The sequence below is a fragment of the Mustela putorius genome, unplaced genomic scaffold, assembly GCF_011764305.1.
Source record: "Mustela putorius furo isolate JIRA1106 unplaced genomic scaffold, ASM1176430v1.1 tig00537227_pilon_pilon_pilon, whole genome shotgun sequence".
NCBI classification, from domain to species: domain Eukaryota; kingdom Metazoa; phylum Chordata; class Mammalia; order Carnivora; family Mustelidae; genus Mustela; species Mustela putorius.
In genome coordinates this window covers 44,989,676-45,014,305 of record NW_025422368.1, presented here as the reverse complement: position 1 = coordinate 45,014,305, position 24,630 = coordinate 44,989,676, and the positions used below count along the sequence as shown (strand labels likewise).

The window sequence follows — 24,630 nt, the reverse complement described above, 5'->3', positions numbered from 1 at the left end:
GTCTTGAGGGCCTCTGCTTCCTCGGGTCAGGCCTTCCTCGATTCCACCCCCTCCCCCCAACCCACCCCCAAGTCGTGGACAGACCCTTCCGAGCAACAGCCGAGGAGCTTGCCCCCCGCCGAGAAGCCTGCCCCCCGCCGAGGAGGCAGCCCCCCGCCGAGGAGCCTGCCCCCCTCGCAGCCGCCGCGAAGACCCGGAGAGGTGGAATTTCACTTCGAAACTCCGTGCGGCGCGAGGGCCAGCGCCGGGCATGCTCAGTAGGCGCGGCGCGTCTGGAGGCTGGTGGCGCGGCGCTGGCCCCGCGCGGAGGGCTCCGGGACTGGCGCGGGAGTCCACCCCGCCTTCGCCGCCGCGGCTGCGGGCTTGCAGAAGGCCGAGCAGTAGCCGCCTCCGAGCGCCTCGCCCCTGCCCTGCTCCGCCCCCCTCCCAGCCACCGCCTCCTCCTCCTCCTCCTCTTCCTCTCTCCATCTCTTCGGGAGGCGAAGCCGGTGCTGGCTTCTGCCGGCGCCCAGCGCCACAGACCGCTCTGTCAACCCAGCCAGGACCCGAGAATGAAACCCGGAGACCAGAAGACCCTCGGTGGTGGCTCTTTCTAGGCACACTTTGCCTGAAGTGGGGTCGCGGCGGAGTTCCTCCTCCACCGCTCCGTGCGAACACTATGCGGACCGCGGTCGGCTTCCCCGCGCTGTGCCTGCTTCTGAATCTTCACGCTGCAGGTAAGGGCTTGCGGGGCGCAGAGCCGGAGCTGTGGATGAGCTGGGAAACTGCACATGCTTGAGGACTCTAGGAAAAGCTTGCCTCGCCGAGGAAGCCGTAGAAAGCAGGACAGTACTGACGGGCAAGGGGTGAGGGAGTTTGTGCACCTGTTGGAAGACTGAGGCTGAAAACTTAAGCTAAAACCGGCTCTTGATTTGTCCTTACCTCGTACGAATCATAGTGAACATTGTCAATAGGAGCACAGGTTTGGTTCCCCCTCCTTTCCCCTGCATCTAGACTCCCTGATCCTGTTTCTAGGCTATGCACTTGACTGCCAGTTTTTCAGGAGACAGACAAGACATCCTGCTGGATGTAACCTTTTCTACTGCAGCGGCTACATCCGTAAGGTCCCTGGGTTTAGCGAGAGCTCACAGAGATGCATTGGCTACAACCTGAAGGACCACATCTCCGCCCAAAAGATCGAAATACATGGTTCATGTTAATGATGCCGCTCCAGGTTCCTTTGGCCCCTGCTCTTGTCACTCGAATTTTCTAAGCCAATAAGAGGGAGGAAAGGTTTAAAATAGGACCCTCACTCCGCTTTCAGCATCGTGGTCAGCGTCCGAGGGCACCCAACAAAAACCCAGTCACAGTTTTAAGGCTGGCAACCCCCCGGGGTAGGCACTGTCCCTGGGACAGATTTGGTGAGGACTAGCCAAGAGTGACAGTGAGATTGCGCCCAAATATAAATATATTTGGTATCAGAACCGATATTAGATTTCGAATGGGAGTAAACCTTAGGGAGTACCTGGGGAATTTTATATGCAATGTCACTACAGATCCTGCTTTTTTGGATACACGCAGCCTCTGTGTAATGCAAGGACTTGCTGGACGGAATCCTTTATCATTTTTACACACACGTACCAAAATAGAATATGGCAGAGATTTTAGGCACCCTACTGCGACAGCAGTTGTCCATGCAGTAAGTAGCCCTGTAGCAAGCAAAGATTAGATATTTTATCCCTTTACTTGTCACCCAGTCACACATTCATTCATTCCTGAAGCTCACATTTATTGAGCATGTATTATGCCCCAGGGATAATGAATAAAAATAATGGCTGCAAAATTACAATTCTTGTGGTCTCTTTTCAAAAGGAGTGGGTGAGTTCCTTTTCTATGTGTGCAGTAATGAGAGTGAAATATGGTACTTTCTTATTTCTAGCCCATGCTATTTTAGTGGATTGAACGAGTCATGCACAGAAATATTAAGTCTATAATTAAGTACACGTGTTAATTCTTATAACTATGATGTTTTATGGTGAAATTTTCAATAGTTTTTTGGTACCTTTTGAAAAGTAGCAAATAGCTATGACTTGGTCATTAAATTATTTACAAGCAGCTGTAATGCATCATTTTATTACCATATGCACTTCTTTAAATTTTGAAATTTGGAATGAAAAAATACACATTAGGTTGAATTTTATTTACATTATTATGCTTAATGGTAGCACTAAACATCCATTGCAAAAAAAAAAAAATTAAAGCCTCGATTCTTACAAGTTTAGGAATGATTTAGCTGATCTGTCAAAAATGTCAGTGTAATTTTTTTTAAACTAATGTATAAGACATTCTAAAGATTCCATTTAATATATCTTGAATAATTATAGCTTAAAAGTTATAATTAAACTGAAAACTAAGCAGGTGGAAATCATTTCTAAATTTACTGTAGGTGAACATTTGGGATGAGGAAAATAGAGAACTTTTGTTCATCAAAGGAGAAACCTAGAAGTCTATAGCCCTAGGTTATACCTGGAGCTCTGCCAAAGTGTGTATTACCAAAGACAAACCAATCCATCTCGACTTTGACTTCTTAATTTGAAAAAAAAAAAAAATGTTCATCCAATTTGAAATTAATAAGGCAGTGCAGTGATGGGCTATCATTTTCAGATTTCAATCGCAAGATGCTATATGGAAATTAATCATATTCATATTTAATATCGTGCTTTTGATAGGTGTTTTTTCACAGCAGATTGCAAGTTTAATATTGTGGTTTTCTTGCCAGTTTCATTTTGAATGCATTTTAATTTTAAACAGCAATTTGTGGGTCACAAGCTGTCATCAGATTAAAATTCATCACAGCTATTTAATAACATTGTTAGGACTTTTCACTGGAACTGAAACAAACACGTACTTTTTGATCTAAGCTCCTATAGATTTGGGTAATGAGAAAGTGAGTGTGTGGGAGAACGAAGATCAAGAAGTCATTGATTTTTGCTACTTGTTGAATATCTGAGTTTGCTTCTTTTACAGAAGACTCCTCTCAGGATAGAAGTGGGCTTCATAAAGAAGCGGAATGAATTCTATTTTTCTGGTCCTCTTTACTGAAAAGCTAATAGGTCCATTTTGGTTATGCTCAGGGTGCCAGCAACTACTTTGTGCGGGTGGAAGTGATGACATGCTGGAACCCTTTAGGGATGGGAGAAATTGGTTGACGGGATGTGAGTGCTCTTCTCAGTTATACTAGGACCGTTGTCTTACAGATGATCATTCTGCTAATGATGAGATAGCAGATTGTTTTCAACTTGAGTGCCATCTCCAATTATTTGGTCGTGATTGCCCAAGATACTGGGCAAAATAAGCAAGCAAATAAATAAGCAAAATAATAATAAGCAAGCAAGCAAATAAACAAATAGTGATCAGCCTTGATCAGTGGTCTCGATAGGGAAAAGTACTGTGGTCTGTTTGTAATGTCTATGAGAACAAAAAGAGGAAGGGGGTACAATACTGTGTAATTAACATCTCAGGGTAAATTGATCCTAATAAATTACTGAGCATAGAGCTTGTTCAATAACCTGGACTCATCTCTTCCCAGGGCAGCTCATTTTCATAGATCTCCCTAACAAGGAAAGTTGTAGTTACTGTCCATCCACATGCTTACTATTCTGGTAAGAAAAAAGAAAACTAAGTGCCAGTAAATGTACACAGTATTTACCTTAAATAGTAAAGAGCCAGTTAACAGCTTAGACAGGATGAAAGCCCATGTTTTCAGACCTGTGGCTGTATACTATATGAAATCATATACTGGTTCCAATAGGAAAGGCCACCATTGAGTTAGTGGTGTCAAAGCCTTTTTACCTAGCTGTCCCCATTTTTTTTTTTAAGATTTATTTATTTGAGAGGAAAGGGGGGAACGGGGAGGGGCAGAGGGAGAAAGAGTGAGAGAGAGAGAATCTCTAGCAAACTCCCCTGCAGAGCACAGAGCCCCGTGCAGGACTCAGTCCCATCCCCAGAGATCATGACTTGAAACAGAATCATGAATCAGGTACTAACCTATTGAGCTACCCATGCTCCCCTAGCTATCCTCATTCTTTAGTCCTCTGTGAACCAATGTAATACATAAACTTCAATTGCAAAGACTGCTTCAGGAATATCCAAGAAGGTGTGCCCCAATAATATTGATGGTACCCCAAGAGCCACCAAAAGTTTCTTTCCTTCAGTGTTTTTTTTTTTTTTTCTCTTTCTTTAACCGAAGAATGATATTCTGTTTCAGGAGATGATATATTTATTGGGTAGTATTTTAGTTGCAAAGGAGTGAAGGTCTTGGAATATCTTGAAAATTCTCATGTAAAAGCCTTATTTTTTTCTAGTGGATGTTTTGCTAAAACACACAGAATGTGATTTCAGTGCATTACTCTCTGCCTAATCTTTGGAGAAGGTTCTTTCCAATTTTCACATTTTTCTTCCTATTGAGCATTCTGGATGGCACAAAGACTGCCTTTGCTGTATCTTCTGAAGACGCACCTTCTCTCTCAGAGAAATGCAGAGCCAAGTTTTCTAGTCTTTGAGAAAGATGGATTTCTATGGTGAGGCCAAGAGGATCAGGGAAGTCATTTGCAGAAACATCACCCTCAAAAGGAAGGGTAGACTGATGGATAGGAAAATAATATGTTGTTCTTGAAGATTCCAAGATGTCTTCTCTCAGTGAATTCCACAGAATCCGTTTTCTTGTTCAAAATCACTCAACACAATCCTTACACTAGCCCAGGTTCCATCGTATTCTTTTCCTCCATTATCTTTCTGATATCATCTCTCATCACTTTATTCTTTTTTGTCTCTCTCCAGCCATATTGGTCTCCTTGTGTTTTAAGAAAATTCCAGGGACTTGCTGCCCTCATCTGTTTTGCTTTCTCCTTTGCCTGAAACACTCTTTCCCCCAGTATCTCCATGGCTTAATCCATTAATTTTAGGCTCTTACTCAAATGTAACTTTCTCAGGGAGACCCTCACCGACTATCCTATTTAATATTTCATTTTCTTCCCCCCCCCCAAAACTACAATATCTCTTCCTGCTTTACTTTTTTCCCAGAGGTTTTTCACCAACTTCCATTTCATGTATTTAACTTTCTTGCTCTGTTTATTGTGGTTTCCCCTTTTCCCGTTGAAATGTAAGCTCCTGGAAGGGCACAGATGTTTGTCTGTTTTGTTGTTTACTGCTGTGTCTGTTGCAGATCTTGCCCAGCCTAGCACCTGGGACAGTGCCTGGCATAAAAGCTACTAAAGATTTAAAAAGATACATTGAATAAATAGAAACAACACAGTGACGTTTCTGGTCTCCCACTTTTACATTTAATTTCTTCTTGGCACCCATGCAAGACACACTTAGTCAACTTAGCTACTGCTAGAATGGACTTCAACAGAGCTCATTTATCTAAAACTCAGGTTTCTCCCTAGGAGCTCACATGCCCAGGAAACATACTGTCCCAAACAGACTTTTCTACCGTTGTGAACTTAAGGACAGCATGGAACGGGCTTGCTAGTAGAGACCAGAACTACAGATCAACTCAGTGGCAGAGTCCGAATTGATTGCCAGATGCTGTACAGCTCAGATGCCTGGCTGGTTCATTATATTTTCAGTTCTTAGTGAAATGCCTTATACGTACATATAGGAATGGCTGTAGTGACATAAAAGGATTCATACAGCTAATTCACAAGAAGGATTTAAAGCCCTTGGACAAACCTATCTTCTTCTTTGGCACATAGGAGGCACACCTATATGTATGCTGAACATCACACACTCCTATCACCTTGGAGATTACATGTTCTATTGGAGACCATACCCTGTGTAGTGCCTTGTAAAAATTCTGGAAGGCATTGTCCACACTTGGCCTTCTCTTTTTTGTTTCTCATCTATTTTTCTACCAACTTGGTCCTCATCTTATCTCCCAGTTTGTGAGATTTTGAACGTAAGTAATATATCTTTTTTTTTACCAGTGAATATTTTCTTATGGCATTTATTCAATTTGCTCTCTTTCTGATTTTGAAAGTTCTCCTCACTGATTTCCACTGGATAACTACTGCTTCTTGGCTTCCCTCTTATTTCTCCAGCCATCCCTCAGTTTGTACTGTTAGGTCTTCCACTGAGTAGTGTTTATGGTTCGTGCTTTCTAGAGTTTATGCGCTGCCTTTTTAAAAAGTTTTTATTATTTTTTAAATTTATTTTCAGTGTTCCAGAATTCATTGTTTATGCACCACATCCAGTGCTCCATGCAATACCTGCCCTCCATAATACCCACCACCAGGCTCACCCAACCCCTCACCCCCCACCCCTCCAAAACCCTCAGATTGTTATGCGCCACCTTTTATGTCCCTCTCTGTACAATCTCCCTAGGGGTTACCAGATATCCCATGATCATCTTATATTTATCTGTTCTACTCAGCATAACTGTCACAATTGCTCTTATTTCTATATTTCCTATTATTGTGAATAACACTAAGATCCCCCACAATCACGCAAGCCTGAAACTGTTAACTCATCTTGGACCTTCTTTGCTGCTTTCATCCCTACGGGCCCCAAGTCTTCTCCACTTTCCGTGTTCACATCCCTGCCTTATTTCTCATATAGTAACTTACGTTATGATCCTCTTATCAAATCCATCCCTCATGAAAATGCCAGAAGTAAAACTCTAAAAACAAAAAAGACCTGCTCATGTTCTTCCCTTATAAAATTCTTTAATATAGTTTTTTCCTTCTTTCTTAAAATAAAACTCAACTTCATTAACAGGGCAGAGTCTTCTACTCTCAGGTCTTTCCTAATTCCATTTCCTGGAACTGGACTTGTTGCCTCTTATGCCATCAATAAATGTTCAATGAATGAATAAATATATTCCGGATGTATTAGGCAAAATAAATTCTAACAAATTAAATTACATTGATGAAGAGATTACAGCTCATCTTCATAACCGTAAAGAGTAGAATTGATTTTGCTACTGCTTCCTCAATCCAATTTACTTGTATTGGTTACAGAGAAATGAAAATGGGGCAGAAAAGCTTTCATTTAAACATAGTCTCTAGGATAAGTTTGTGCACCATGGGCATGACGATAGTTGTAGTGGAGTTGTGTATCAACCTTCGCCTAGTTAGAAATTGCTATATGAGTTTCCAGTATTAGAGGGATGGGAATAAGGTGAATGTCTTTATTTTACATCAAGGAATTACATAGGATACATAGCATGATAGCTGTGGCTAAGGGATAGACCCAGAAATCTGACCTCTGATTGCTGACCAGTCATCATCTCTCTTGGAACAGCAAATATGAGCCACTTACCCATTTATAATCAGGTGGGAGTATGAATCAGTGGGTATAATATATCAAGACCCCCAGTAATCCAATTCTCCTTCCCTCCCCCAAACAAAAAAACAAACCATCACAGAATATTTGGGCATATTTGGATGGTTGTATACATTTTCTTTCTCTCTTTTTATGTGTAGACAAAGTGTTTATAGAACCATAAAGTTTTGGGATACGACACATTTTTTTTTCTGATAGAAAAACACTATACCTAAAGGGAGACATACTTATATCTGAAGAATGGAGACTAGTTTATGAATTATAAAAAGTCATGTTTTATAAGATGATGGGATCACACATCATAACCCACTTATTGCCATTAGTACTAATGATTACATGGATGTTGTGTTTTATGGTAAGTTTATTGTTAAATCTTTTAAATCTGTTTACAAAGTCAAATTAAAAAGGTAGAGAAAGCCATTTTTCCCTTTAAAAGGGGATTTTGAAAGATCCTACTTGGCCCATAAGTGCATTCTTCATTTTTAAGGCACTTACAAATGCTGACACACTCAGAGTTACATTGATATTTCCCAGCATAAAAGATTTTAATAGCTTTGAAAAAAATACTTAATGGTAAATTATCATTTTAAGATCAAATGTCCTAATTCCTTTTTCTCAAATAACATCACCATAAAGTGTCTGTTATAGCGATGATATTTGCCACAGAACGACAATTAGCAAATTTATATTGTAAACATTATTAGCACTTCCAGTTTAAATAATTTTTTACTCATAAGGCCACTCAGACTTTCCTCATAATCAAATCTCATTTGATTTCAAGTTATGACGATGTTGGTGTCCGTTAAAATTGCAGGCACATGGACCAAAACCAAAGCAAAAGTAACTGTTTACATGATGCAGCAATCTAGATCAGTATGTTTAATTGCACTGAAATAAATGCCAAGTTCAGTGAGGACATAAATTATTTTTTCCCTAGTTCAGACCTGAAGCAGTGTCCACATCCTGATTTAAATGTGCAGAATGGATTAAGGCAGCTCTAAACTACTCTCCTTGGAAAGGAGCACAAAATGAACATGGAGTGAGAGTGTCTCACGGGGCTATAGAGGCGGGTGCAGAGCAACTGTAGTAACGCCCCAACTGCTGATGGGCCCTGGCGGGGAAATCAAACACTATCGTAACTCCCATCACTAGGTTATTGGGAAAGATGCCCAAATCAAAGAGGGCCGAACATAAGATGGAGTGTTAGTTTGAAAGGCCATCAACCCATCAATATGAAGGTGTGGTTTTAAGTTATAAGCAATTTCCTTTCTTGGCCTTGTTGTCAAGACTATGTATTTTTATTCTCCCTGGAAGAAAATGAAATAGCTTAAGGAGAGGAGTTAAGAGAGAATTGAAATAAGGGGGGAGGGAATGCCGTATTTTTAGATAACCTTTAGCAGAACACTGTAGTAGTTAAGAGCACGGATGTTGTGACAGGTCTCCAGTCTACACACGATCACTTTCCAGCTCTGTAAACTTAGGGCAAGTTACTTAATCCTTCTAAGCCTCAACTTTCTCTTCATTTTTATTATTTATTTTTAAAATTTCTTCTTTTTAGAAGGGAGGTTACATCCTATACAACCATAGAGTTATTGTTGTGTGTTAAACAGGACAATGCATGTAAATTGCACTGTCTTAATAAGTGCCACGTAAGAGCTAGGTATTATTTGATTAGGGGTAGGAGAGGTCAGGTGACGAATGGCTAACAGGTATCTGGAAGTACTTTCTACTCCAGGTAAGAATAGCTGTTAATTGCATGGTCCTTCCCTAGAAGGTGTTCATTTTTCAATGAAGTATGACAGAGCAGTGCGTTAGACCAGTGATGTTAATTTCAAAAATGCTGAAGGAAAGGACTAAGACAGAATGGAATGGAAGTGTGGACTTAGGGACCTACCAAGTGCTCTCCAAATCCCTAAATGCAGGCAGAGGAGACCAGGGCGGGGATCTCTTCAAGTGGCCACTGGCGACCTCCTTTCTCACTTTTCTCCTGTCCTGATATCCAGGCATTTACATCTCTGCAATATCATTACTATGACAGTATTTTAATTTTTGTATTTTCTAATGTTCATTTTGCTATGTTTTAACATAATTCTTAATCTATGAAAATTATTCTTGAAATACTTATTTTTTCTTTGTTTTGCCATTGGATCCCAGTTTTCAAGTTATCTGGAGAACTCTACTATAAAAATGATGGAAATGGGGCACAGGGGAGGCTCAGTCGGTTAAGTATGGACTCCTGGTTTCTGCTCAGGTCATGATCTCAGGGTTGCAAGTGGAACACTTCAGGCTCCTTGCTCAGCGGAAGTCTGCTTGCTATTCCCTCTTTCTTTCCCTCTGCCCCTCTCCCACACTCACGAGCACACACACTCTCTCTCTCTAAACAAATAAAATCTTTTTAAAAAATGAAGAAATAGTTTATAATCTCCATAACTATACATAAATAACATTTTAGTTGTTTGTATAACAAGTGAAGTAGGGAAGATTTTACAAATGTCCTGCTTCATTACTCAGTAAGTGCATGTGGAACTCAATTCCTACGATTTCTGCAAAGGCTAGTATTTCTCAGCTTTCCAGCCACAAGTCATTTGTCTCTGCTTCAGCGTTTCCCCAGAGAGCATATCTTGATGAAGTTCTTCTCTTAATGGCGGTATAGAATTTAAGAGATAGTGGTACTCACTCCTGTGGACCTCCCCTGCAAACATCCTTGAGCTCAGTTCTTCAGGAACTGGGGGGCATCTGACTGCTTCTATCTGAACTGACATAAATCTCACTTCCTCCGGCAGAGTCTGAGTCCAGTGCTCTCGACCTCATCCCTTCCTTATGACTTCTGTCTAGTCACATTGTCTCAAAGGGTACTATCCTAATTGTATTATGTTCCACTCTGTAACATATACTTATCAGATGAAAAATAACTTTATTAAAGCTGGGCAGAGATCAAGAAACATGAAACTCACTCATTGTAATTTTGCCACCGGCACGTGGCGCCCAGTGGATTTTTCCTGAAATGACAGTCATTCTAGGGGCGCCTGGGTGGCTCGGTTAAGTGGCTGCCTTGGGCTCAGGTCATGATCCCGGGGTCTTGGGATGGAGCCCTACATCGGGTCACTGCTCAGTGGGGAGCCTGTTTCTTCTTCCTCTCCCTCTGCCTGCCTACTCTGCCTACTTGTGCTCTCTCTGTCAAATAAATAAAAATCTTAAAAGATAAAAAAATTTAAAAATGACAGTCACTTCTGTGACCCCTGAATAGAGCTTGCCATTGCATAGCTCAATGTTGGGTAGATAAGATAAATAAGAAGAAGTAAGTAGTTACAATGGGTTAGAAGTGGGAATAAGAACTACATTTCATATGGAATATTTGAGGAAATGTGAAGGAGTGTTTATATCAATAAATATGCAGAAAAAGTTTATAAGAAGCTTTAATTAAAATCATTCCTTATTCTTGTACAGTTCCAATCCTCTTCTATATAGAAAAGAATAGAGCCAACCCTATGAAAATAGACTGATGACTTTAGTATTTAAAAAATTTTCTTCTTACAGATATGCTAGATACATCACTGGCCAAACATATGAAACATCTAAATAGTCTTAGAGAATGACCCAGCACTTCCTTGTGGGGTTATGTTTTCACATCCTAGAAACCAGTGCACAGACTAGATTTTAGGAAAACCATTCCTGGAAGGAGCTGTTGCTTCCATGACAAGCTCCTCCAAGTCTTCTGGGGGCAGACGGCCTTATTGGTTTACAGTTTTTATAAATTCAATCACTATCTTGCAGAAACTCTCATTTCTCGTTATTTTTATTTTTTGCTCTTTATAATTGCTCATTTGAAGATGGACCTCTTTTTTAGTCCAGTTGGTTGTTTGTTGTCAGGATATAAAACAAAACAAATGTTTGTATCTATAAATACATACATACATACATATATGTATGTCGTTAGAATGTAACTAAGACACACAAACTGAATTTTACAAAACTGGTGGCACAGATACAGCCATAATGGACTCTTTCCATGTAACTTTCTATTAAAAAACCGTAGGGTTGGTCATATGTTACAACTGGGACGTTATCCTAACCGACCTCAGTTATCACACGTCAGGAAGCCCGCAGTATTCTTCAGGAAGATTCAGGGCTGTTACTGTGGGTCTTTATAGCTGGAGATGAGTACTATGGTGGCATCTTGTGTTAACCATTACCATTGGAATTATAGAACAACTGCAAGAATATTTTTAATATTAACCTCCTTACATCCAAGGATGTTGTTTCTGGAAATCCCTGGCCCTTTAAGGATTGTTCCCAAAGGATCTCTTATTGTACTTGGTCTATTCATCTAATTGATTAGACCCAGAGAAAAGTAGTTGTTAGTTATAGTATACATTGGACATTTGGAAAGAATGGTGGTGAGAGCTGAATGACACACCTACTGCCCGGAAACAGAACGTGAAGAAAGTGAGAACCTTTTGAGTCCTTCTGATACATGCGTGTTTATGCTATGTATGCAATTTTGTTCTTTTTGGAAAAAAACCTAAATCATAATAAAACATTATAAACTGGAACTTACATAAAGTCTGGACATTTGTTGTCTTAAAAAGAAAGGTAAAAAAAAATCACAAATTTCAGAGGATATAAAGTAATAGATTACAAAGGGTCACTGTCTCTATATTGTGTAATATGTAAGTTGTGCTCTGTAAGGAAGGGTTTTGAAGATGCAACAAGAGCTTTGATGAAAAGATATATGGAGGAAAGCAGAGTCAATCAAGGAGAACTGGATGCTATTAGCAATCTTAGCTGTCCTACATGAAGCAAAATCATCATAATAATATTTCATTAAATCAGAAGAAATTAGAAAAGTGAGTATAACTGTGAAGCTTTACCTGTAACTTTTTAATTTTCCGTGTGGAAAAATAAGTGTACTTGTTTATTTTGGTTATGGAAAAATGTATTTCTTTAGAAAAAAATCAGCATCAGGCAAAATCCAATTGAATTGGGACTTCTCTTTTCTTGAAGCCCAGCACATGGTAATCTAGCTGTAGATCTACAAGAACCACTTTGATTCTCTGATGAGAAACTGAGGCTCAGCTGTGAGGAGACTTACTCAAGTTCGCATAGATGGTGGTGGTGAGGGATGTCTTGCACTAGACTCTAGGTCCCTTACCTCCTAGACCATTGCTTTTTTAAAAAAGTATTTCTTTTCTTTCTGACTACTATTAATAGGCATCTGCTAGATAAGCTTTTGCTAGTACTCCTGTGTATTTTTAACTTTTTCTGAGAGGCATTTACAAATCAAAGGAGAGCCTCATCACTTCTCTTGTAGAAATTCCCAGGGGACTTCCCTGATGTTATCCATTTATATCTACTTTCTAGAGACAAAAGTGTTGGCAATGGTTTAGAAACAATGATTATCCTTTCACAGAATGATCAGAGAACGAAGTTGCCTTTTTTCGATTGTTCACCTTTTCAGGTCTCTAGAGAACATGGCTTCATCCTTTTGTTCCTTTCACAAGATACTGACTCTGATTTAAGCATTTGCTATACAAGTGGCTTTGCCATTTTGCATTCCAACCTGAGATGGTGCAGGCAAGGCCATTCTACCCTGTGCATTTACGAATTACCAACACTGAATCTGAACTATTGAATCATAACATACTCCAACTTAATGTTGTAATTTCATCCATTCCTCTCTCTTAAAGATTTCTTCAAAGATTACCAAGGTCTGTCCAAAATGAAATTTAAATCATGGAATTTTATGACCATCAAAACTGGCTATTCGCATGTTAAACGTTGGTTCTGTGGTCAAAGTACTCACATTTTAAATGCAGATGACTATCTTTGACAAGCTGTTTACTAAACATTCTGTGAGACACTCTCTCCCTTCTGGACTGAGACAGACTGAGTTCTCTGTGGAGATGAGGAATCCTCCTCCACATATCAACTTTATCTGCCAGGTCTTTATATTAACTGTTTCAGTCTTTCTCCATTTGCCTGAAGCTTACCAACTTTCCTCTCTTGTCCTCCCTCTTACCAGAGGACTTCCCTTCTACAGGAAGAAAAGAGAAACCGTCAGAAGAAAATTTGTTCAACCTCTACCACCAGATCCCTTCACATTCCAGATTTTCCCACCTTACCCTCTCCCTACTGTTGTAGCTGAAGAAATACCTTCCTCCAACCCCAGGTTCATCCCCGTGCCTGCCGGTACTGTGGATCCCAACTCCTCCAATCATGAGGGAAAGCAGATCTTACCTGCTTTCCCCTATATATTCAGCCACTCCTCAACTGACTCTTCCTTTTAAGGAATAAAAGTGCTCAAATCTCTCCCATGTCGAAAAAACCAAATCCCTCAACCCTACTCTCCTTTCCTGATCACACACTGACCTTGTCATTCTCTTATTACACCTAAAGCTGTTTGAAGAGTTGTCCACGTTGTTGTTCCATTTTATCTCCCACTTTCCAATCCATTTAAATCTAGCTTTTTCCCAAATACACACTGAAATTACCTTCTATAAATTTATCCATCATTTTTTAACTATATAGATTTGCAGTCAGAGAGAAGATGCTTTGATACAGTTTTCAGTTAAGAAGTAGCTTACAAAACATAGTATAATCTGTTGACTTCTTTAAGTGTATGGTTGTATGAATTTTAACACATATATAGATTCATGTAATTACTACCACAATACATAAAAGGTCAGTCATCCCTTGGAAATCCTTCATGCTATGTCCCCCACCCCTGGCCCCTAAATACTGATAGTCATTGATGTGCTTTCCATCGCTATAGTTTGTATCTTTTCAAGAATGTCATATAATGGAATCATACAGCATGTGATGTTTTGTGACTGTCTTCTTTCACTCAGCCTAATGTCCTTGAGATTCAGCCAAGTTGAATGGATACATAGTTCATTACTTTTTATTGATGAGTAATATTCCAAAGTATAGATGTGTCAAAGTTGACCCACTTATGCATTGAAGAACATTTGAGTTGTTTCCATTTGGGGCCAATTATGGCTAAAGCTGGCACAAAATTTGCTTGCAGATTTTTGTGTGAATGTAAGTTTTTATTTTTCTGGGGTAAGTATGTAGAAGTGGGATTGCTGGTAAATGTACGTTTCACTTTATAAGAAAGTGCCAGACTGTTTCTGTAGTGGCTTTGCCATTTTGCATTCCAACCAACAAAGTATGAAAATTCTAGTTCCTACAGAAACTCTCCAGCACTGAGAATTGTTGGTCTTTTTCATTTTAACAATTCTAAGAGGTGGGTAGTGGTATCACATTACAATTTTAATATATATATTTTTTATTGGCTAATAGGATTGAGCAAATTTTCAGGTACCTGTTTGTCATTTATGTATTCTCTTTGACAAAGTGTTCAACCATTTTTTTTTTTTTAAAGATTTTATTTATTTATTTGACAGAGAGAAATCACAAGTAGACGGAGATGCAGGCAGAGAGAGAGAGAGGGAAGCAGGCTCCCTGCTGAGCAGAGAGCCCGATGCGGGACTCGATCCCAGGACCCTGAGATCATGACCTGAGCCGAAGGCAGCAGCTTAACCCACTGAGCCACCCAGGCACCCGTGTTCAACCATTTTTAAATTGGCTTGTTTTCTTACTATTAAGTTTTGAGAGTTCTTTATATTTTTTGATTACACATCTTTGCTGGATATGTGGTTTACAATTATTTTCTCCCACTCTGTAGCTTGCCTTTTCATTCTCTTTACAACTGTCTTTTACAGAGCAAAAATTTCAAAATTTTGGTCCAGTCCAGTTTATCGTTTTTTTTTTTCATTTATAAATTATGATTTTGGTGTGCTATCTAAGAACTCTGTGCCTAACCCTAGGTAATGAAGATTTTCTCCTATCTTCAGAAAGTTTTAAAGTTGTGTTACAGGATTTTTTTTTTTTTCCATCGGTGCCCATGGTTCTTGGTATACTGCTTGGAAGAATGAAGAGACAGACCAGACAGAGTGTTGGGCAGAGTAAGGTGTGTTGAGAGATGGTAAAGTCATAGTACAAAACTGCTGAGAAGGGAGGGTGCCGGAGAGGGTTGCCACTGGAGTTCCTAAGTCTGTGGGTTTTTGGGGCTCCTTGGAGGGCTGCTTTAATCTGATTAATTCTCCCTGTGCCTATCATCCAATTTGGTTTTTGCCACCGATCTATCACATGGGAAAGGTAGGAGAGCTCCTTCCAGGATGCTGTAAAATCCTTTTAAAGGTGGTTTCCTCTTAGAGCAGGGACTCATTGTCCCTGCCTGCTTGCCTTCCAACTATCCTTCTTCAGTTGTAGTAATACACTTAATCTGTGATCTCTTTTGAGTTAATTTTTACGGAAGGTGTGGGTTCAGATAAAGGTTCATTTTGTTGCATATGGATGTACAACAGTTCCAGTGTCATTTTGAGAAGACAATCCTTCTCTGTTGTTTTTGCATTTCTCAAAAATCAAGTGGTGTATTTTGTCTCATCTGTTGTTGAATCTCTATTTTGTTCCACTGAACTGTATCTATTCCTTGCCAATACACACTATCTTGATTGCTGTAGCTTTATAGTGAGTCTTAGAATTGGGCAGTATTAGTCTTCCTTTCATTTTCAATATTGTTTTAGCTATTCTCTTTATATTGACTTTTTTAAAATTTTAGAATGAGCATAACTATGTCTATTTAAACATTCTGTTGGAATTTTTGTTTTAATTGGGGATAACTGACACCATTATGTAGTCTTACAATTCATGAACAGGGTATGCCCTTCTATTTATTTAGGTCTTCTTTGATTTGTTTTCTAGGATTTCATAGTTTTTAGTATGGATATCCTATAAATAATCTGTTAGATTCACACCTAACTATTCTATTTTTTGGAATGGTCAATTTTCTGTCGAACGCTGCTAGTTTTTAGAAATGCCATTGGCTTTTGCAGAATGACTTTGTATTCTACAACCTTACTAAATTCACCTATGAATTCTAGGAAGATTTTGGTGGATTCTCTGGGATTTTCTACATAGATAATCATGCCCTCTGCAACTAGAACAGTTTTATTTCTTCTCTTCCAGTATGTATGCCTTTCACTTCTTCTCTTTGTCTTATTGCACTGACTAGACTTTTAATACAATGTCATATAGAAGTGGTAAGGGATCATAGTTGCCTTCTCCTCTATTGTGATATGGCAAGTAAGCATTCAGTTTTTCACTATTAAGCACAATGTTAGCTGTGGGTTTTAGTGTAGGTGACTTTTTCTTTATTTTTAATTTTTAAGAATTTTATAAAACATTTTATTTTACTAAACTTTTTACGTAATCACTCCACCCAACGTGGAGCTCAAATTCATGACGCTGAGATCAGGAGCCACATGCTCTCCTGACTGAGCCCGCCAGGCATCTCATTACAGATGCCTTTTTGAAGGAAATTCTCTTCTATTTCTAGTTTGCGTAGGTTGTTTTTAAATTTTTTTTTTTAATCTTTTTGAACTATGAATAGATACGAATGTTTTCAAAGGCTTTGTCTGCATCAATTGTTATGACAATGTTGTTTTTCTTCTTTAGACTGTCAACATGGTAGATTATGTTGATTGCTTTTCAAATATTGAAGAGGCCTTCCATTCCTAGGATAAACCCCATTTGGTTATGGTATATTATTCATTGTATTATCTCTGCATTCAATTTCCCAATATTTTTTTTAAATTTTTTATTTTTTATAAACATATATTTTTATCCCCAGGGGTACAGGTCTGTGAATCACCAGGTTTACACACTTCACAGCACTCACCAAAGCACATTACCTCCCCAATGTCCATAATCCCACCCCCTTCTCCCAATTTTCCCAATATTTTGTAGAGAATTTTTGCATTTGTGTTCATGAGCAATATTGGTCTACGGTTTTCTTTTTAGTATTGTCTTTCTCTGTTTTTGTTATCAGTATAATTTTGGCCTCAAAAAATGATTTGTGGAGTGTTCCTTTTCTATTTTCTGACAGAGGTTATGTGAAATTGATATTATATTTTTCTTTAGATGTCTGGTAGAACTTGCCAGTAAAACCATTTGATCCTGAAGATTTTTTTATTCCAAAAATAATTTTGTGTAGAAATTTAATTTCTTTTATGATGTTAGGACAGTTTGAAATCTTATTTCATCTTGGGTGTGAGTTTCATTAGTTTGTGTGTTTGAGGAATTGGTCATTTCATCTAAGTTGTTGGATTTACATGCAAAGAATGATTCATAGTATGTCCTTATTATCCTTTTCATGTCCACAGGGTCTGTAGTGATAGCCTTCCTTTTATCTGATATTAATAATTTGAGTTTTCTCTCTTTCTTTGTGAGTTTTGCTAGAGTTTTATCAGTTTTTCTCTTCTCAGAGAATCAGCTTTTGTTTCACTGATTTTTCTTTATTTTCCTATTTTCAATGTAATAATTTCTGTTTTAAAATTTTTAATTTCGTTCTGCATGTTTAGCATTTATTCTGAGGTTTTTGTTTTTGTTTTGTTTAGTTTCTTTTTTTTATTTTTATTTTTTTATTTTTTTAAAAGATCTTATTTATTAATTTGACAGAGAGAAATCACAAGTAGATGGAGAGGCAGCCAGAGAGAGAGAGAGAGAGAGGGAAGCAGAGAGCCCGATGCGGGACTCGATCCCAGGACCCTGAGATCATGACCTGAGCCGAAGGCAGTGGCTTAACCCACTGAGCCACCCAGGCACCGCAGTTTTGTTTAGTTTCTTAAAGTGGAAGCTCAGATTATTGATTTGAGAGCTTTCTTCTTTTTTGTTGAAGTCATTTAATGCTGTAGATTATCCTCTAAACAGTGCTGCTTCAGTTTCATCCCACAAATTATGATGTTATATTTTCATTTCAGTTCAGTTCAAAACATGTTCTAACTCAGTAATTGTTTTTTGACCCAAGGATATTTAGAAGTATGCTGTTTAATTTCCAAGTGCTTAGAAAGATTCTTGTTTTCTATTATTGATTCTTAGTTTAATTTTATTATGGTCAGAGAATATGTTGTATATAATTTCAGTTTTTTTTAAATGTCTAAGTTTGTTTTATGACCCAGGATATGGTTTATTTTGGTGAGTGTCCTGTGTGCACTGGAAAGGAATGTGTATTCTGTGTTCTTGGTTGGAGTATTCTATAAATACTGTTAAATCCAGTTAGTTGGTGATGTTGTTCTGTTCCTTTATAACCTTGCCCTTGCTGATTTTCTGTCTACTAGTTCTATTATTGAGAGAGGAATGTTAAAACCTCCAACTATAATTGCGGGTTTGCCTGCTTCTCCTTTCATTTTGGTCAGTTTTTGCATCATGTATTTTTATGCTTTTTTGAGGGAGTGTATACACATTTAGGATTATTATATATTCTTACGTGTATTACATCATTATGTACATTACATTACTTTGTGGTATGTCTCTTTGTCCTTGGTAATTTTCTTTGCGCTGCAGTCTGTGTTGTTGATAGTGGCTTTCTTTTGATGTGAGTTTACGTGATATATATTTTGTCCGTCCTTTCACATTAAACCTATCTGTATCATTATCGTTGAAGTGAACTTCTTGTATTTCTACAACCGCATCTGAATCCAGGGTCAAGTGGGGGGGAGGATGGGAGACGAAAAAGCCGTGACAGTTGGTTCCACTCTCTTAGAATGGCAGCTTCCTTGAGAGAAAGAAAGACTCCCCTCAAGAAAAAAAGAAAAAGAAAAAGAAAAAAGAAAAGAAAGCCTCCCCTCTTGCGGAGTTTTGAGTCCTGTAAGCTCTCATTCATGGCCAAGGCCTCTGCTGCCATGGCATTGCTTGGGGTGTAGCATAGAAGATGGAGAAAAGAGGAAAAATGGAGAAAGATTCCTGCAGCCTCTTTTAGCATCACGAGTTCCCTTTTTCAGAACTAGTGTTGAGAGTGTTTTTCCTGACGCTGTCTTTGTCTGCATCCACTATGGGTTGACTAGAGAGTACTGAGGGGGACAGAAGGTAACTCCCTGCTGATGCTGTGGAACTTTGAAGTCCCCCTGCTACTACTTATTTTTCAGAGTCCTCAAATAGCTGTTTCATGCATTTTGTCCCAGGTTTTATTCAGTGTAAACAACACGGCAGGCAGTGTTTGCCCCATCATACCTGCACTCCAAATCTTCCTTACCCTTTCAAATCCTTTAAAAGTATTTTATTTTTGTTCAAAGGCTCAACAGGGGAAGATGGTTAGCTTAGTGCTTCTAGAATGCCATCCCCAAGCCTTTTCCATGTTGAATCTGGTCTTCTGAATATCCAGGCTCAGATGCCCATCAATAGATTTTAAATAAATAAACCCTAGGCAAATGTTGAGGGTTCTCTTGTTTGAACTCTCAGTCTCACTGACACTGGGTTCTGCCCTGCAGACTCCTTCCCTGTTGCACTCTTTCCATGCCTTCTGTACTTGGACAATCTCCAGCTGGTCCTTCACTATGGACTTCTCTGGGTCTAGGTTGCAGACTTCTGGTTCTTCTCCACACAACTCCTCCTAGGCAGTCTCATCCCTCAGTTTTCCATCAGCTTGCTTATGGTTTTTAAACACTTACCTCTAGTCCAGAGCGTCCTCTTGAATTCCTGTCATATAACTGCTCCCTAGACATTTCTGCTTCCATATATTGTAGGCACCACAAACTCACGTTTCTCTATCTCATCAATAAAGGCACCCCCATAGAGTCAGCCACCCACTAGAAACAAAATTACCCTTGAAACCCCACTGTAGGTTCCATCCCAGAACATTAAGTCAATCATTGAATTAATACTTCTCCTCCTCCTACTCTCCCTACCCCCTTCTTTTTGTCAAATTCTGGTGTCCCCCCCCCCCCCCCCCAGTGCACAAAGGTGCTTTTATTAAAGCACAGGGACTGGACCCTGGAGCAGAAAGAGCTGACTGTGATTATAAGGAGCAATTGATTATATACTTTTAAGTTGGAGGGGTGGTGGGTAGAGATAAAGTCTCTAAGGCCTTTTTCATATGTTAAAGAAGACTTGCAGGATCCTGGAGGCCTGCCTATTGTCAAACTAAGATTGCTTTAGATTGCTTTTTGCCTCTAACAAAGCTTTGACATTAAGGTAGCCTTGAGTTCCTTGAGGAATGTTACACTCTGAAGGTTTTGGATATTTATCAGTCATCTGAAAGTTTTTAATCTACTTTTTTTTTTTTTTTTTTTGCTTTTGTTCTTATCATTTCCCACCCTGAATAGTTTTGACCCTTAAATCTTTAAGGTTGCTGAGAGTGTAGAGATGTCCCGGCCCGTGAGTCAACATTGGTCAGTTGGGGAATTTATATATAGGAGTTAAGGAAAGGTGGAAGCCGTGGAATCCAAGGTAGACAACATATATGAATTAACTTGAGCAGAAAGGAACATCTGTTGACTAGATTCACCTCTGCTCCTTCCCTCTGCTGCCACTTAGTCAGGGGCCGTTCTGTTATCTACAATATTTTGCCTGGTATCTTTGCATTTACTCTTTCTTCCTTCCAATCTTCCCATTTCTTATATAGCCAGGGCCTCCTTCAGAAATAGACATTTTATCTTGTCATTTCCCTCCATAAATTTTGTAAAATGTTCAATTTCTCTAATGTTTCCTTTCTTAAGTAAAGGTATTTAACAACTTAGTCTCTGTCAACCTCTCTGCTTTAGTTTCCTGTTGCTGCATAACAAATGACCCTAGAATTTAATGGATTAAAACAATACACATTTACTGTTTCTCGTTTCTGGGTGAGTCAGAAATCTGGGCATGGCTGAAGTGGGACTTCTGCTTCAAGGTCTCTCATAAGGATTCAGTTAGAGTGTTGGCCTGGACTGGGCTCTTAGAGGAAGGCTCATCAGAGGAGGGATTTGCTTCCAAGCTCATTTATGTGATCGTTGGCAGGATTCAGTGACCCTGAGGGCCTCAAGTTCTCTCCTGGCTTTTGGCTAGAAGCCTCCTCCTTCATATGGAGTTCTCCAGGAAGGCAGCTTGCTTCATCAAAGTCAGCAGGAGAGGATCTCCTAACAACACAGAAGTCATCTCTTTTTTACCTAATAAGGAAATAACCACCCATCACCTTTGCCATTATCTGTTGATTTCAAGTAAGTCTCCAGTGGGGTCCAGCTCACTCTCAGTGGGAGGGGATTAAATAAGGATGTGAATGCTGGTAGGCATGGCTCACAGAGTGCCATCTGGCACCATAATCTCGCACCTTCTTTTTCACATCTCCTCTTAGTATCTCCATGCTGCTTTCTGTATTGTTACCTAGACTTTTCCAATTCACTAAATCTCTGTTCTGTGGTGTCTAGTCTACTATATAACCTACACATTGAGTTTCATCAATTACTGTATTTTTTGTTTCTGTGATTTCCACCTGGATTGAAACAGGCCCATTCCCTTTTTCTTAAATTCTTATTATTTTCTTCTTTTATCTCTTTGGGTGTTTTAAATCAACGTATTTTAAAGCCTCCTTTGTTTTTCTTCTTTATTTATTCTTTCTTAGGTGAGAATCTAGCCACTTGCTCCATCTTCTGTCTCTCATGGCAGCAGTGTTGATGTGCTTTGTAATTTGAAAAATCTATGAGTGTGTCTTCAGTGGGACTTATCTTCCATAGCAACACATGGAAGTTGCATTTATATACTTGTTTCTAGAGACATCACTATGAGAGTGATTTTTCAGTTGCCTCTGTCTAAAACCCTGTAATACATACAGGTTCTAAAACATTTTCTTTCTTAAGTTTCTCACTCTTTCTTGGCTTTTCTCCTATTCTGTTACCATTCTCTCATCTTCCTCTTTTTGGTAGAAGGGCCAGTCCCTCAGGTGAGAAACCAAAATTCATTCAAGCATATAGTATGCCTTTCCCAAAAGAACAGACCATATTTAAACAAAAAGTATTTAAAAAGCCAACTAAAATAAAAAATATTGCATCCATTCTATTTCTTAACTCCCAAACTGATCACTTCTTTGTTGCTGTTTGCAATATCAGATTCAGTTCTCTAAGACAGGAGGGGACAAAGCTCTCTCTTTTCAGAAATATCTTCCAAGTCACTGTAATATTAGTGAGTAAATTCCTTTTAATAAAGTTCTAAATGAACATCTCATGGTCAGAAAGTTAAATACATCTAAAACATCTTAGCATCATTCTCCATTAATAGATCACTGCAAGAATAATGACATTGAAGTACCCTGTTCTGAATTTCATAACATTATATATGTTTCTGATGACAGTTTCACTTCCATATCTGAGGAACTATCAGAGAAACAAAATTTATAGGTATTTCAAGGTCATCACTGTCAAGTCATCATCTTTGGCAAATTATGGTAGCTTGATTGCTTTTTAGAAAGTTATAGTCTATTTGGCAAACTCAGGACTGAAGATATGATGAGTAGTTTCTATTACTATTTCAGAATTCACATGAAATATCATTTTGATTTGAATGATCTGAAAGGCTAGTCACTAGTACCCAAAGATGATTCCCCAAATGCCTGTTCCATCTTGGAAGAAAGCACTGAAGCTGACCAAAAAATCACCTGTCTTTATATTCCTAAGCGAAAGTTTAAAGCATAGTTCAGGCAGAATTGCTGAAGATGCTAGAAATATATGCTGGTCACAAAAGGCCTGAATGAGGGCAAAAGCTGTAAAAACTAGCAATTCCTCCACTATAAATATTCAGTAAGCATTCTAGGCATCTCAGAATTCTTGTAAAATGAGGTAAGTAATTTTCCAAGGACAGTATTTGTATAGCTTATTGTTGCCATCGACACACCAAGGGAAAACCTGGGCTGCCCAGGGTAGCTAGACACCATGTGGGTGACGTTACTGTGTTGTGATCTGTTTCCTCTGCTGATCATCTTATATAGAAGATCTTAAGTTTGCTTTTCTTTTTTTCTTTCTTTTTTTTTTTTTTGAGATTTTTTACTTACATTTGAGAGAGAGAGAGAGAACATGAGCAGAGAGGAACAGAAAGAGAGGGAGAAGCAGACTCTTCACTGAGCAGGGAGCCCAATGTGGGTCTCGATCCCAGGACTCTGGGATCATGGCTAAGCTGAAGGCAGCTGCTTAACCAACTGAGCCACCCAGGTCCCTTAAGTTTGTTTTTCTAATTGATGCTTGACCTAGTGGTATTCTTTTGGCTTACATATACATGTCATCTCTTTCCTCCTGTGGCCAGTGACAAATAGAAGAAAGAATTACTCAAGTCCATAGATGTTTACCTAACGGAAGAAATAAAGGTGAATGTATTTTGTTATCTGGATGTCCGTATTACTGACTAAGAAGGAGAGAATGGATGTTGTTACAGAATTGGAAGTTGCCACCATAATGTGTCTCCTCAGATTTCTGCCCTCTGCTTAAGATATTCTACAAGCATTTAAAAAAATCATACATTGTTAACTATAAGCAAGATAAAATAAATAAAATAAGAATTGTATGAGAGGTTATTGATTAAAGGGAGGAAAACTTAACTATGACAAATGGTTATTGTTTGAGGAACAGATAGGACATTCAGGAATAGAAGCTTGACCTGGGACTGTAGATAAAGGATGAAATTCAAGACTAAAAGACATATAAGAATCTCTGATAAATAGGACTTTTTCAAACTACACCCACTTCTGTCCACCCAAGTATCTGGGATGCCTCCGTACCACAGAATGTGTTCTAGGATAATGAAATAGGGGAAAAGGTATAAATTCTTCACAAGTTTTACTGCCTGAGGATGAATAATTCTCTTATCAGATATTTCTGGTCATGTTAGTGAAGGTCTTTGATTTTTGTTTTTGCCTTCTCCTTGTTTCAGGCTGCTTTTCCAGGAATCATGATCAGTTCTTGGCAATTCATCAGAAGAAGAGTGGGAAGCCTGCATTCATTTATCACCATTCACAAGACATTGAGAAGAGCCTGGATATAGCTCCACAAAAGATATATAAGCATAGCTACCATTCCTCTTCCAAAGCACAAATAAACAAACAGCATCAAATTGTTAATTCAGCTTTTCCTAGACCTGCATATGACCCATCTCTCAATCTGCTGGCAGTGGCTGGTCAAGATCTTGAAGTGGAAAACCTTCCAATCCCTGCAGCAAATGTAATTGTGGTGGTAAGTACTGTGTTACACTGATGCTGATACTTTCCCTCTGTGGTTACTGCTTGAAACAAACAAACAAGCCTGATGATTAATCTTTATCATTGGATCTCAATGATTATTTATCCCAGCGCTTCTCATTCCTTGATATTTCTTTTCTGTTACTTGATTATTATCTGTTGGCTTCCTCTTGAATGTAAGCCCATGAAATAAGAAACCTTGTCTGTCTGCTCTGGGCAGAGCGCAGTGCATGGCACATATGGGTACTTAATAAATATTTGAATTAAAAAATGGC

The 24,630-nt window shown here is 38.9% G+C and overlaps 1 protein-coding gene across 1 annotated transcript in view; it reads left to right on the top strand.

Annotated features, from left to right (window-relative positions):
- Positions 1 to 235: 235 nt before the first annotated feature.
- Positions 236 to 24,630, top strand: part of PTPRR (protein tyrosine phosphatase receptor type R) — a 240,454-nt gene continuing 216,059 nt past the window's right edge. Inside the window, exons 1-2 of the mRNA XM_004752436.3 lie at positions 236 to 716; positions 24,052 to 24,350. Of these exons, the coding sequence (XP_004752493.2) occupies positions 251 to 716; positions 24,052 to 24,350 (765 nt within the window). The 5' untranslated portion in view covers positions 236 to 250. The remainder of the gene's footprint in view (positions 717 to 24,051; positions 24,351 to 24,630) is intronic.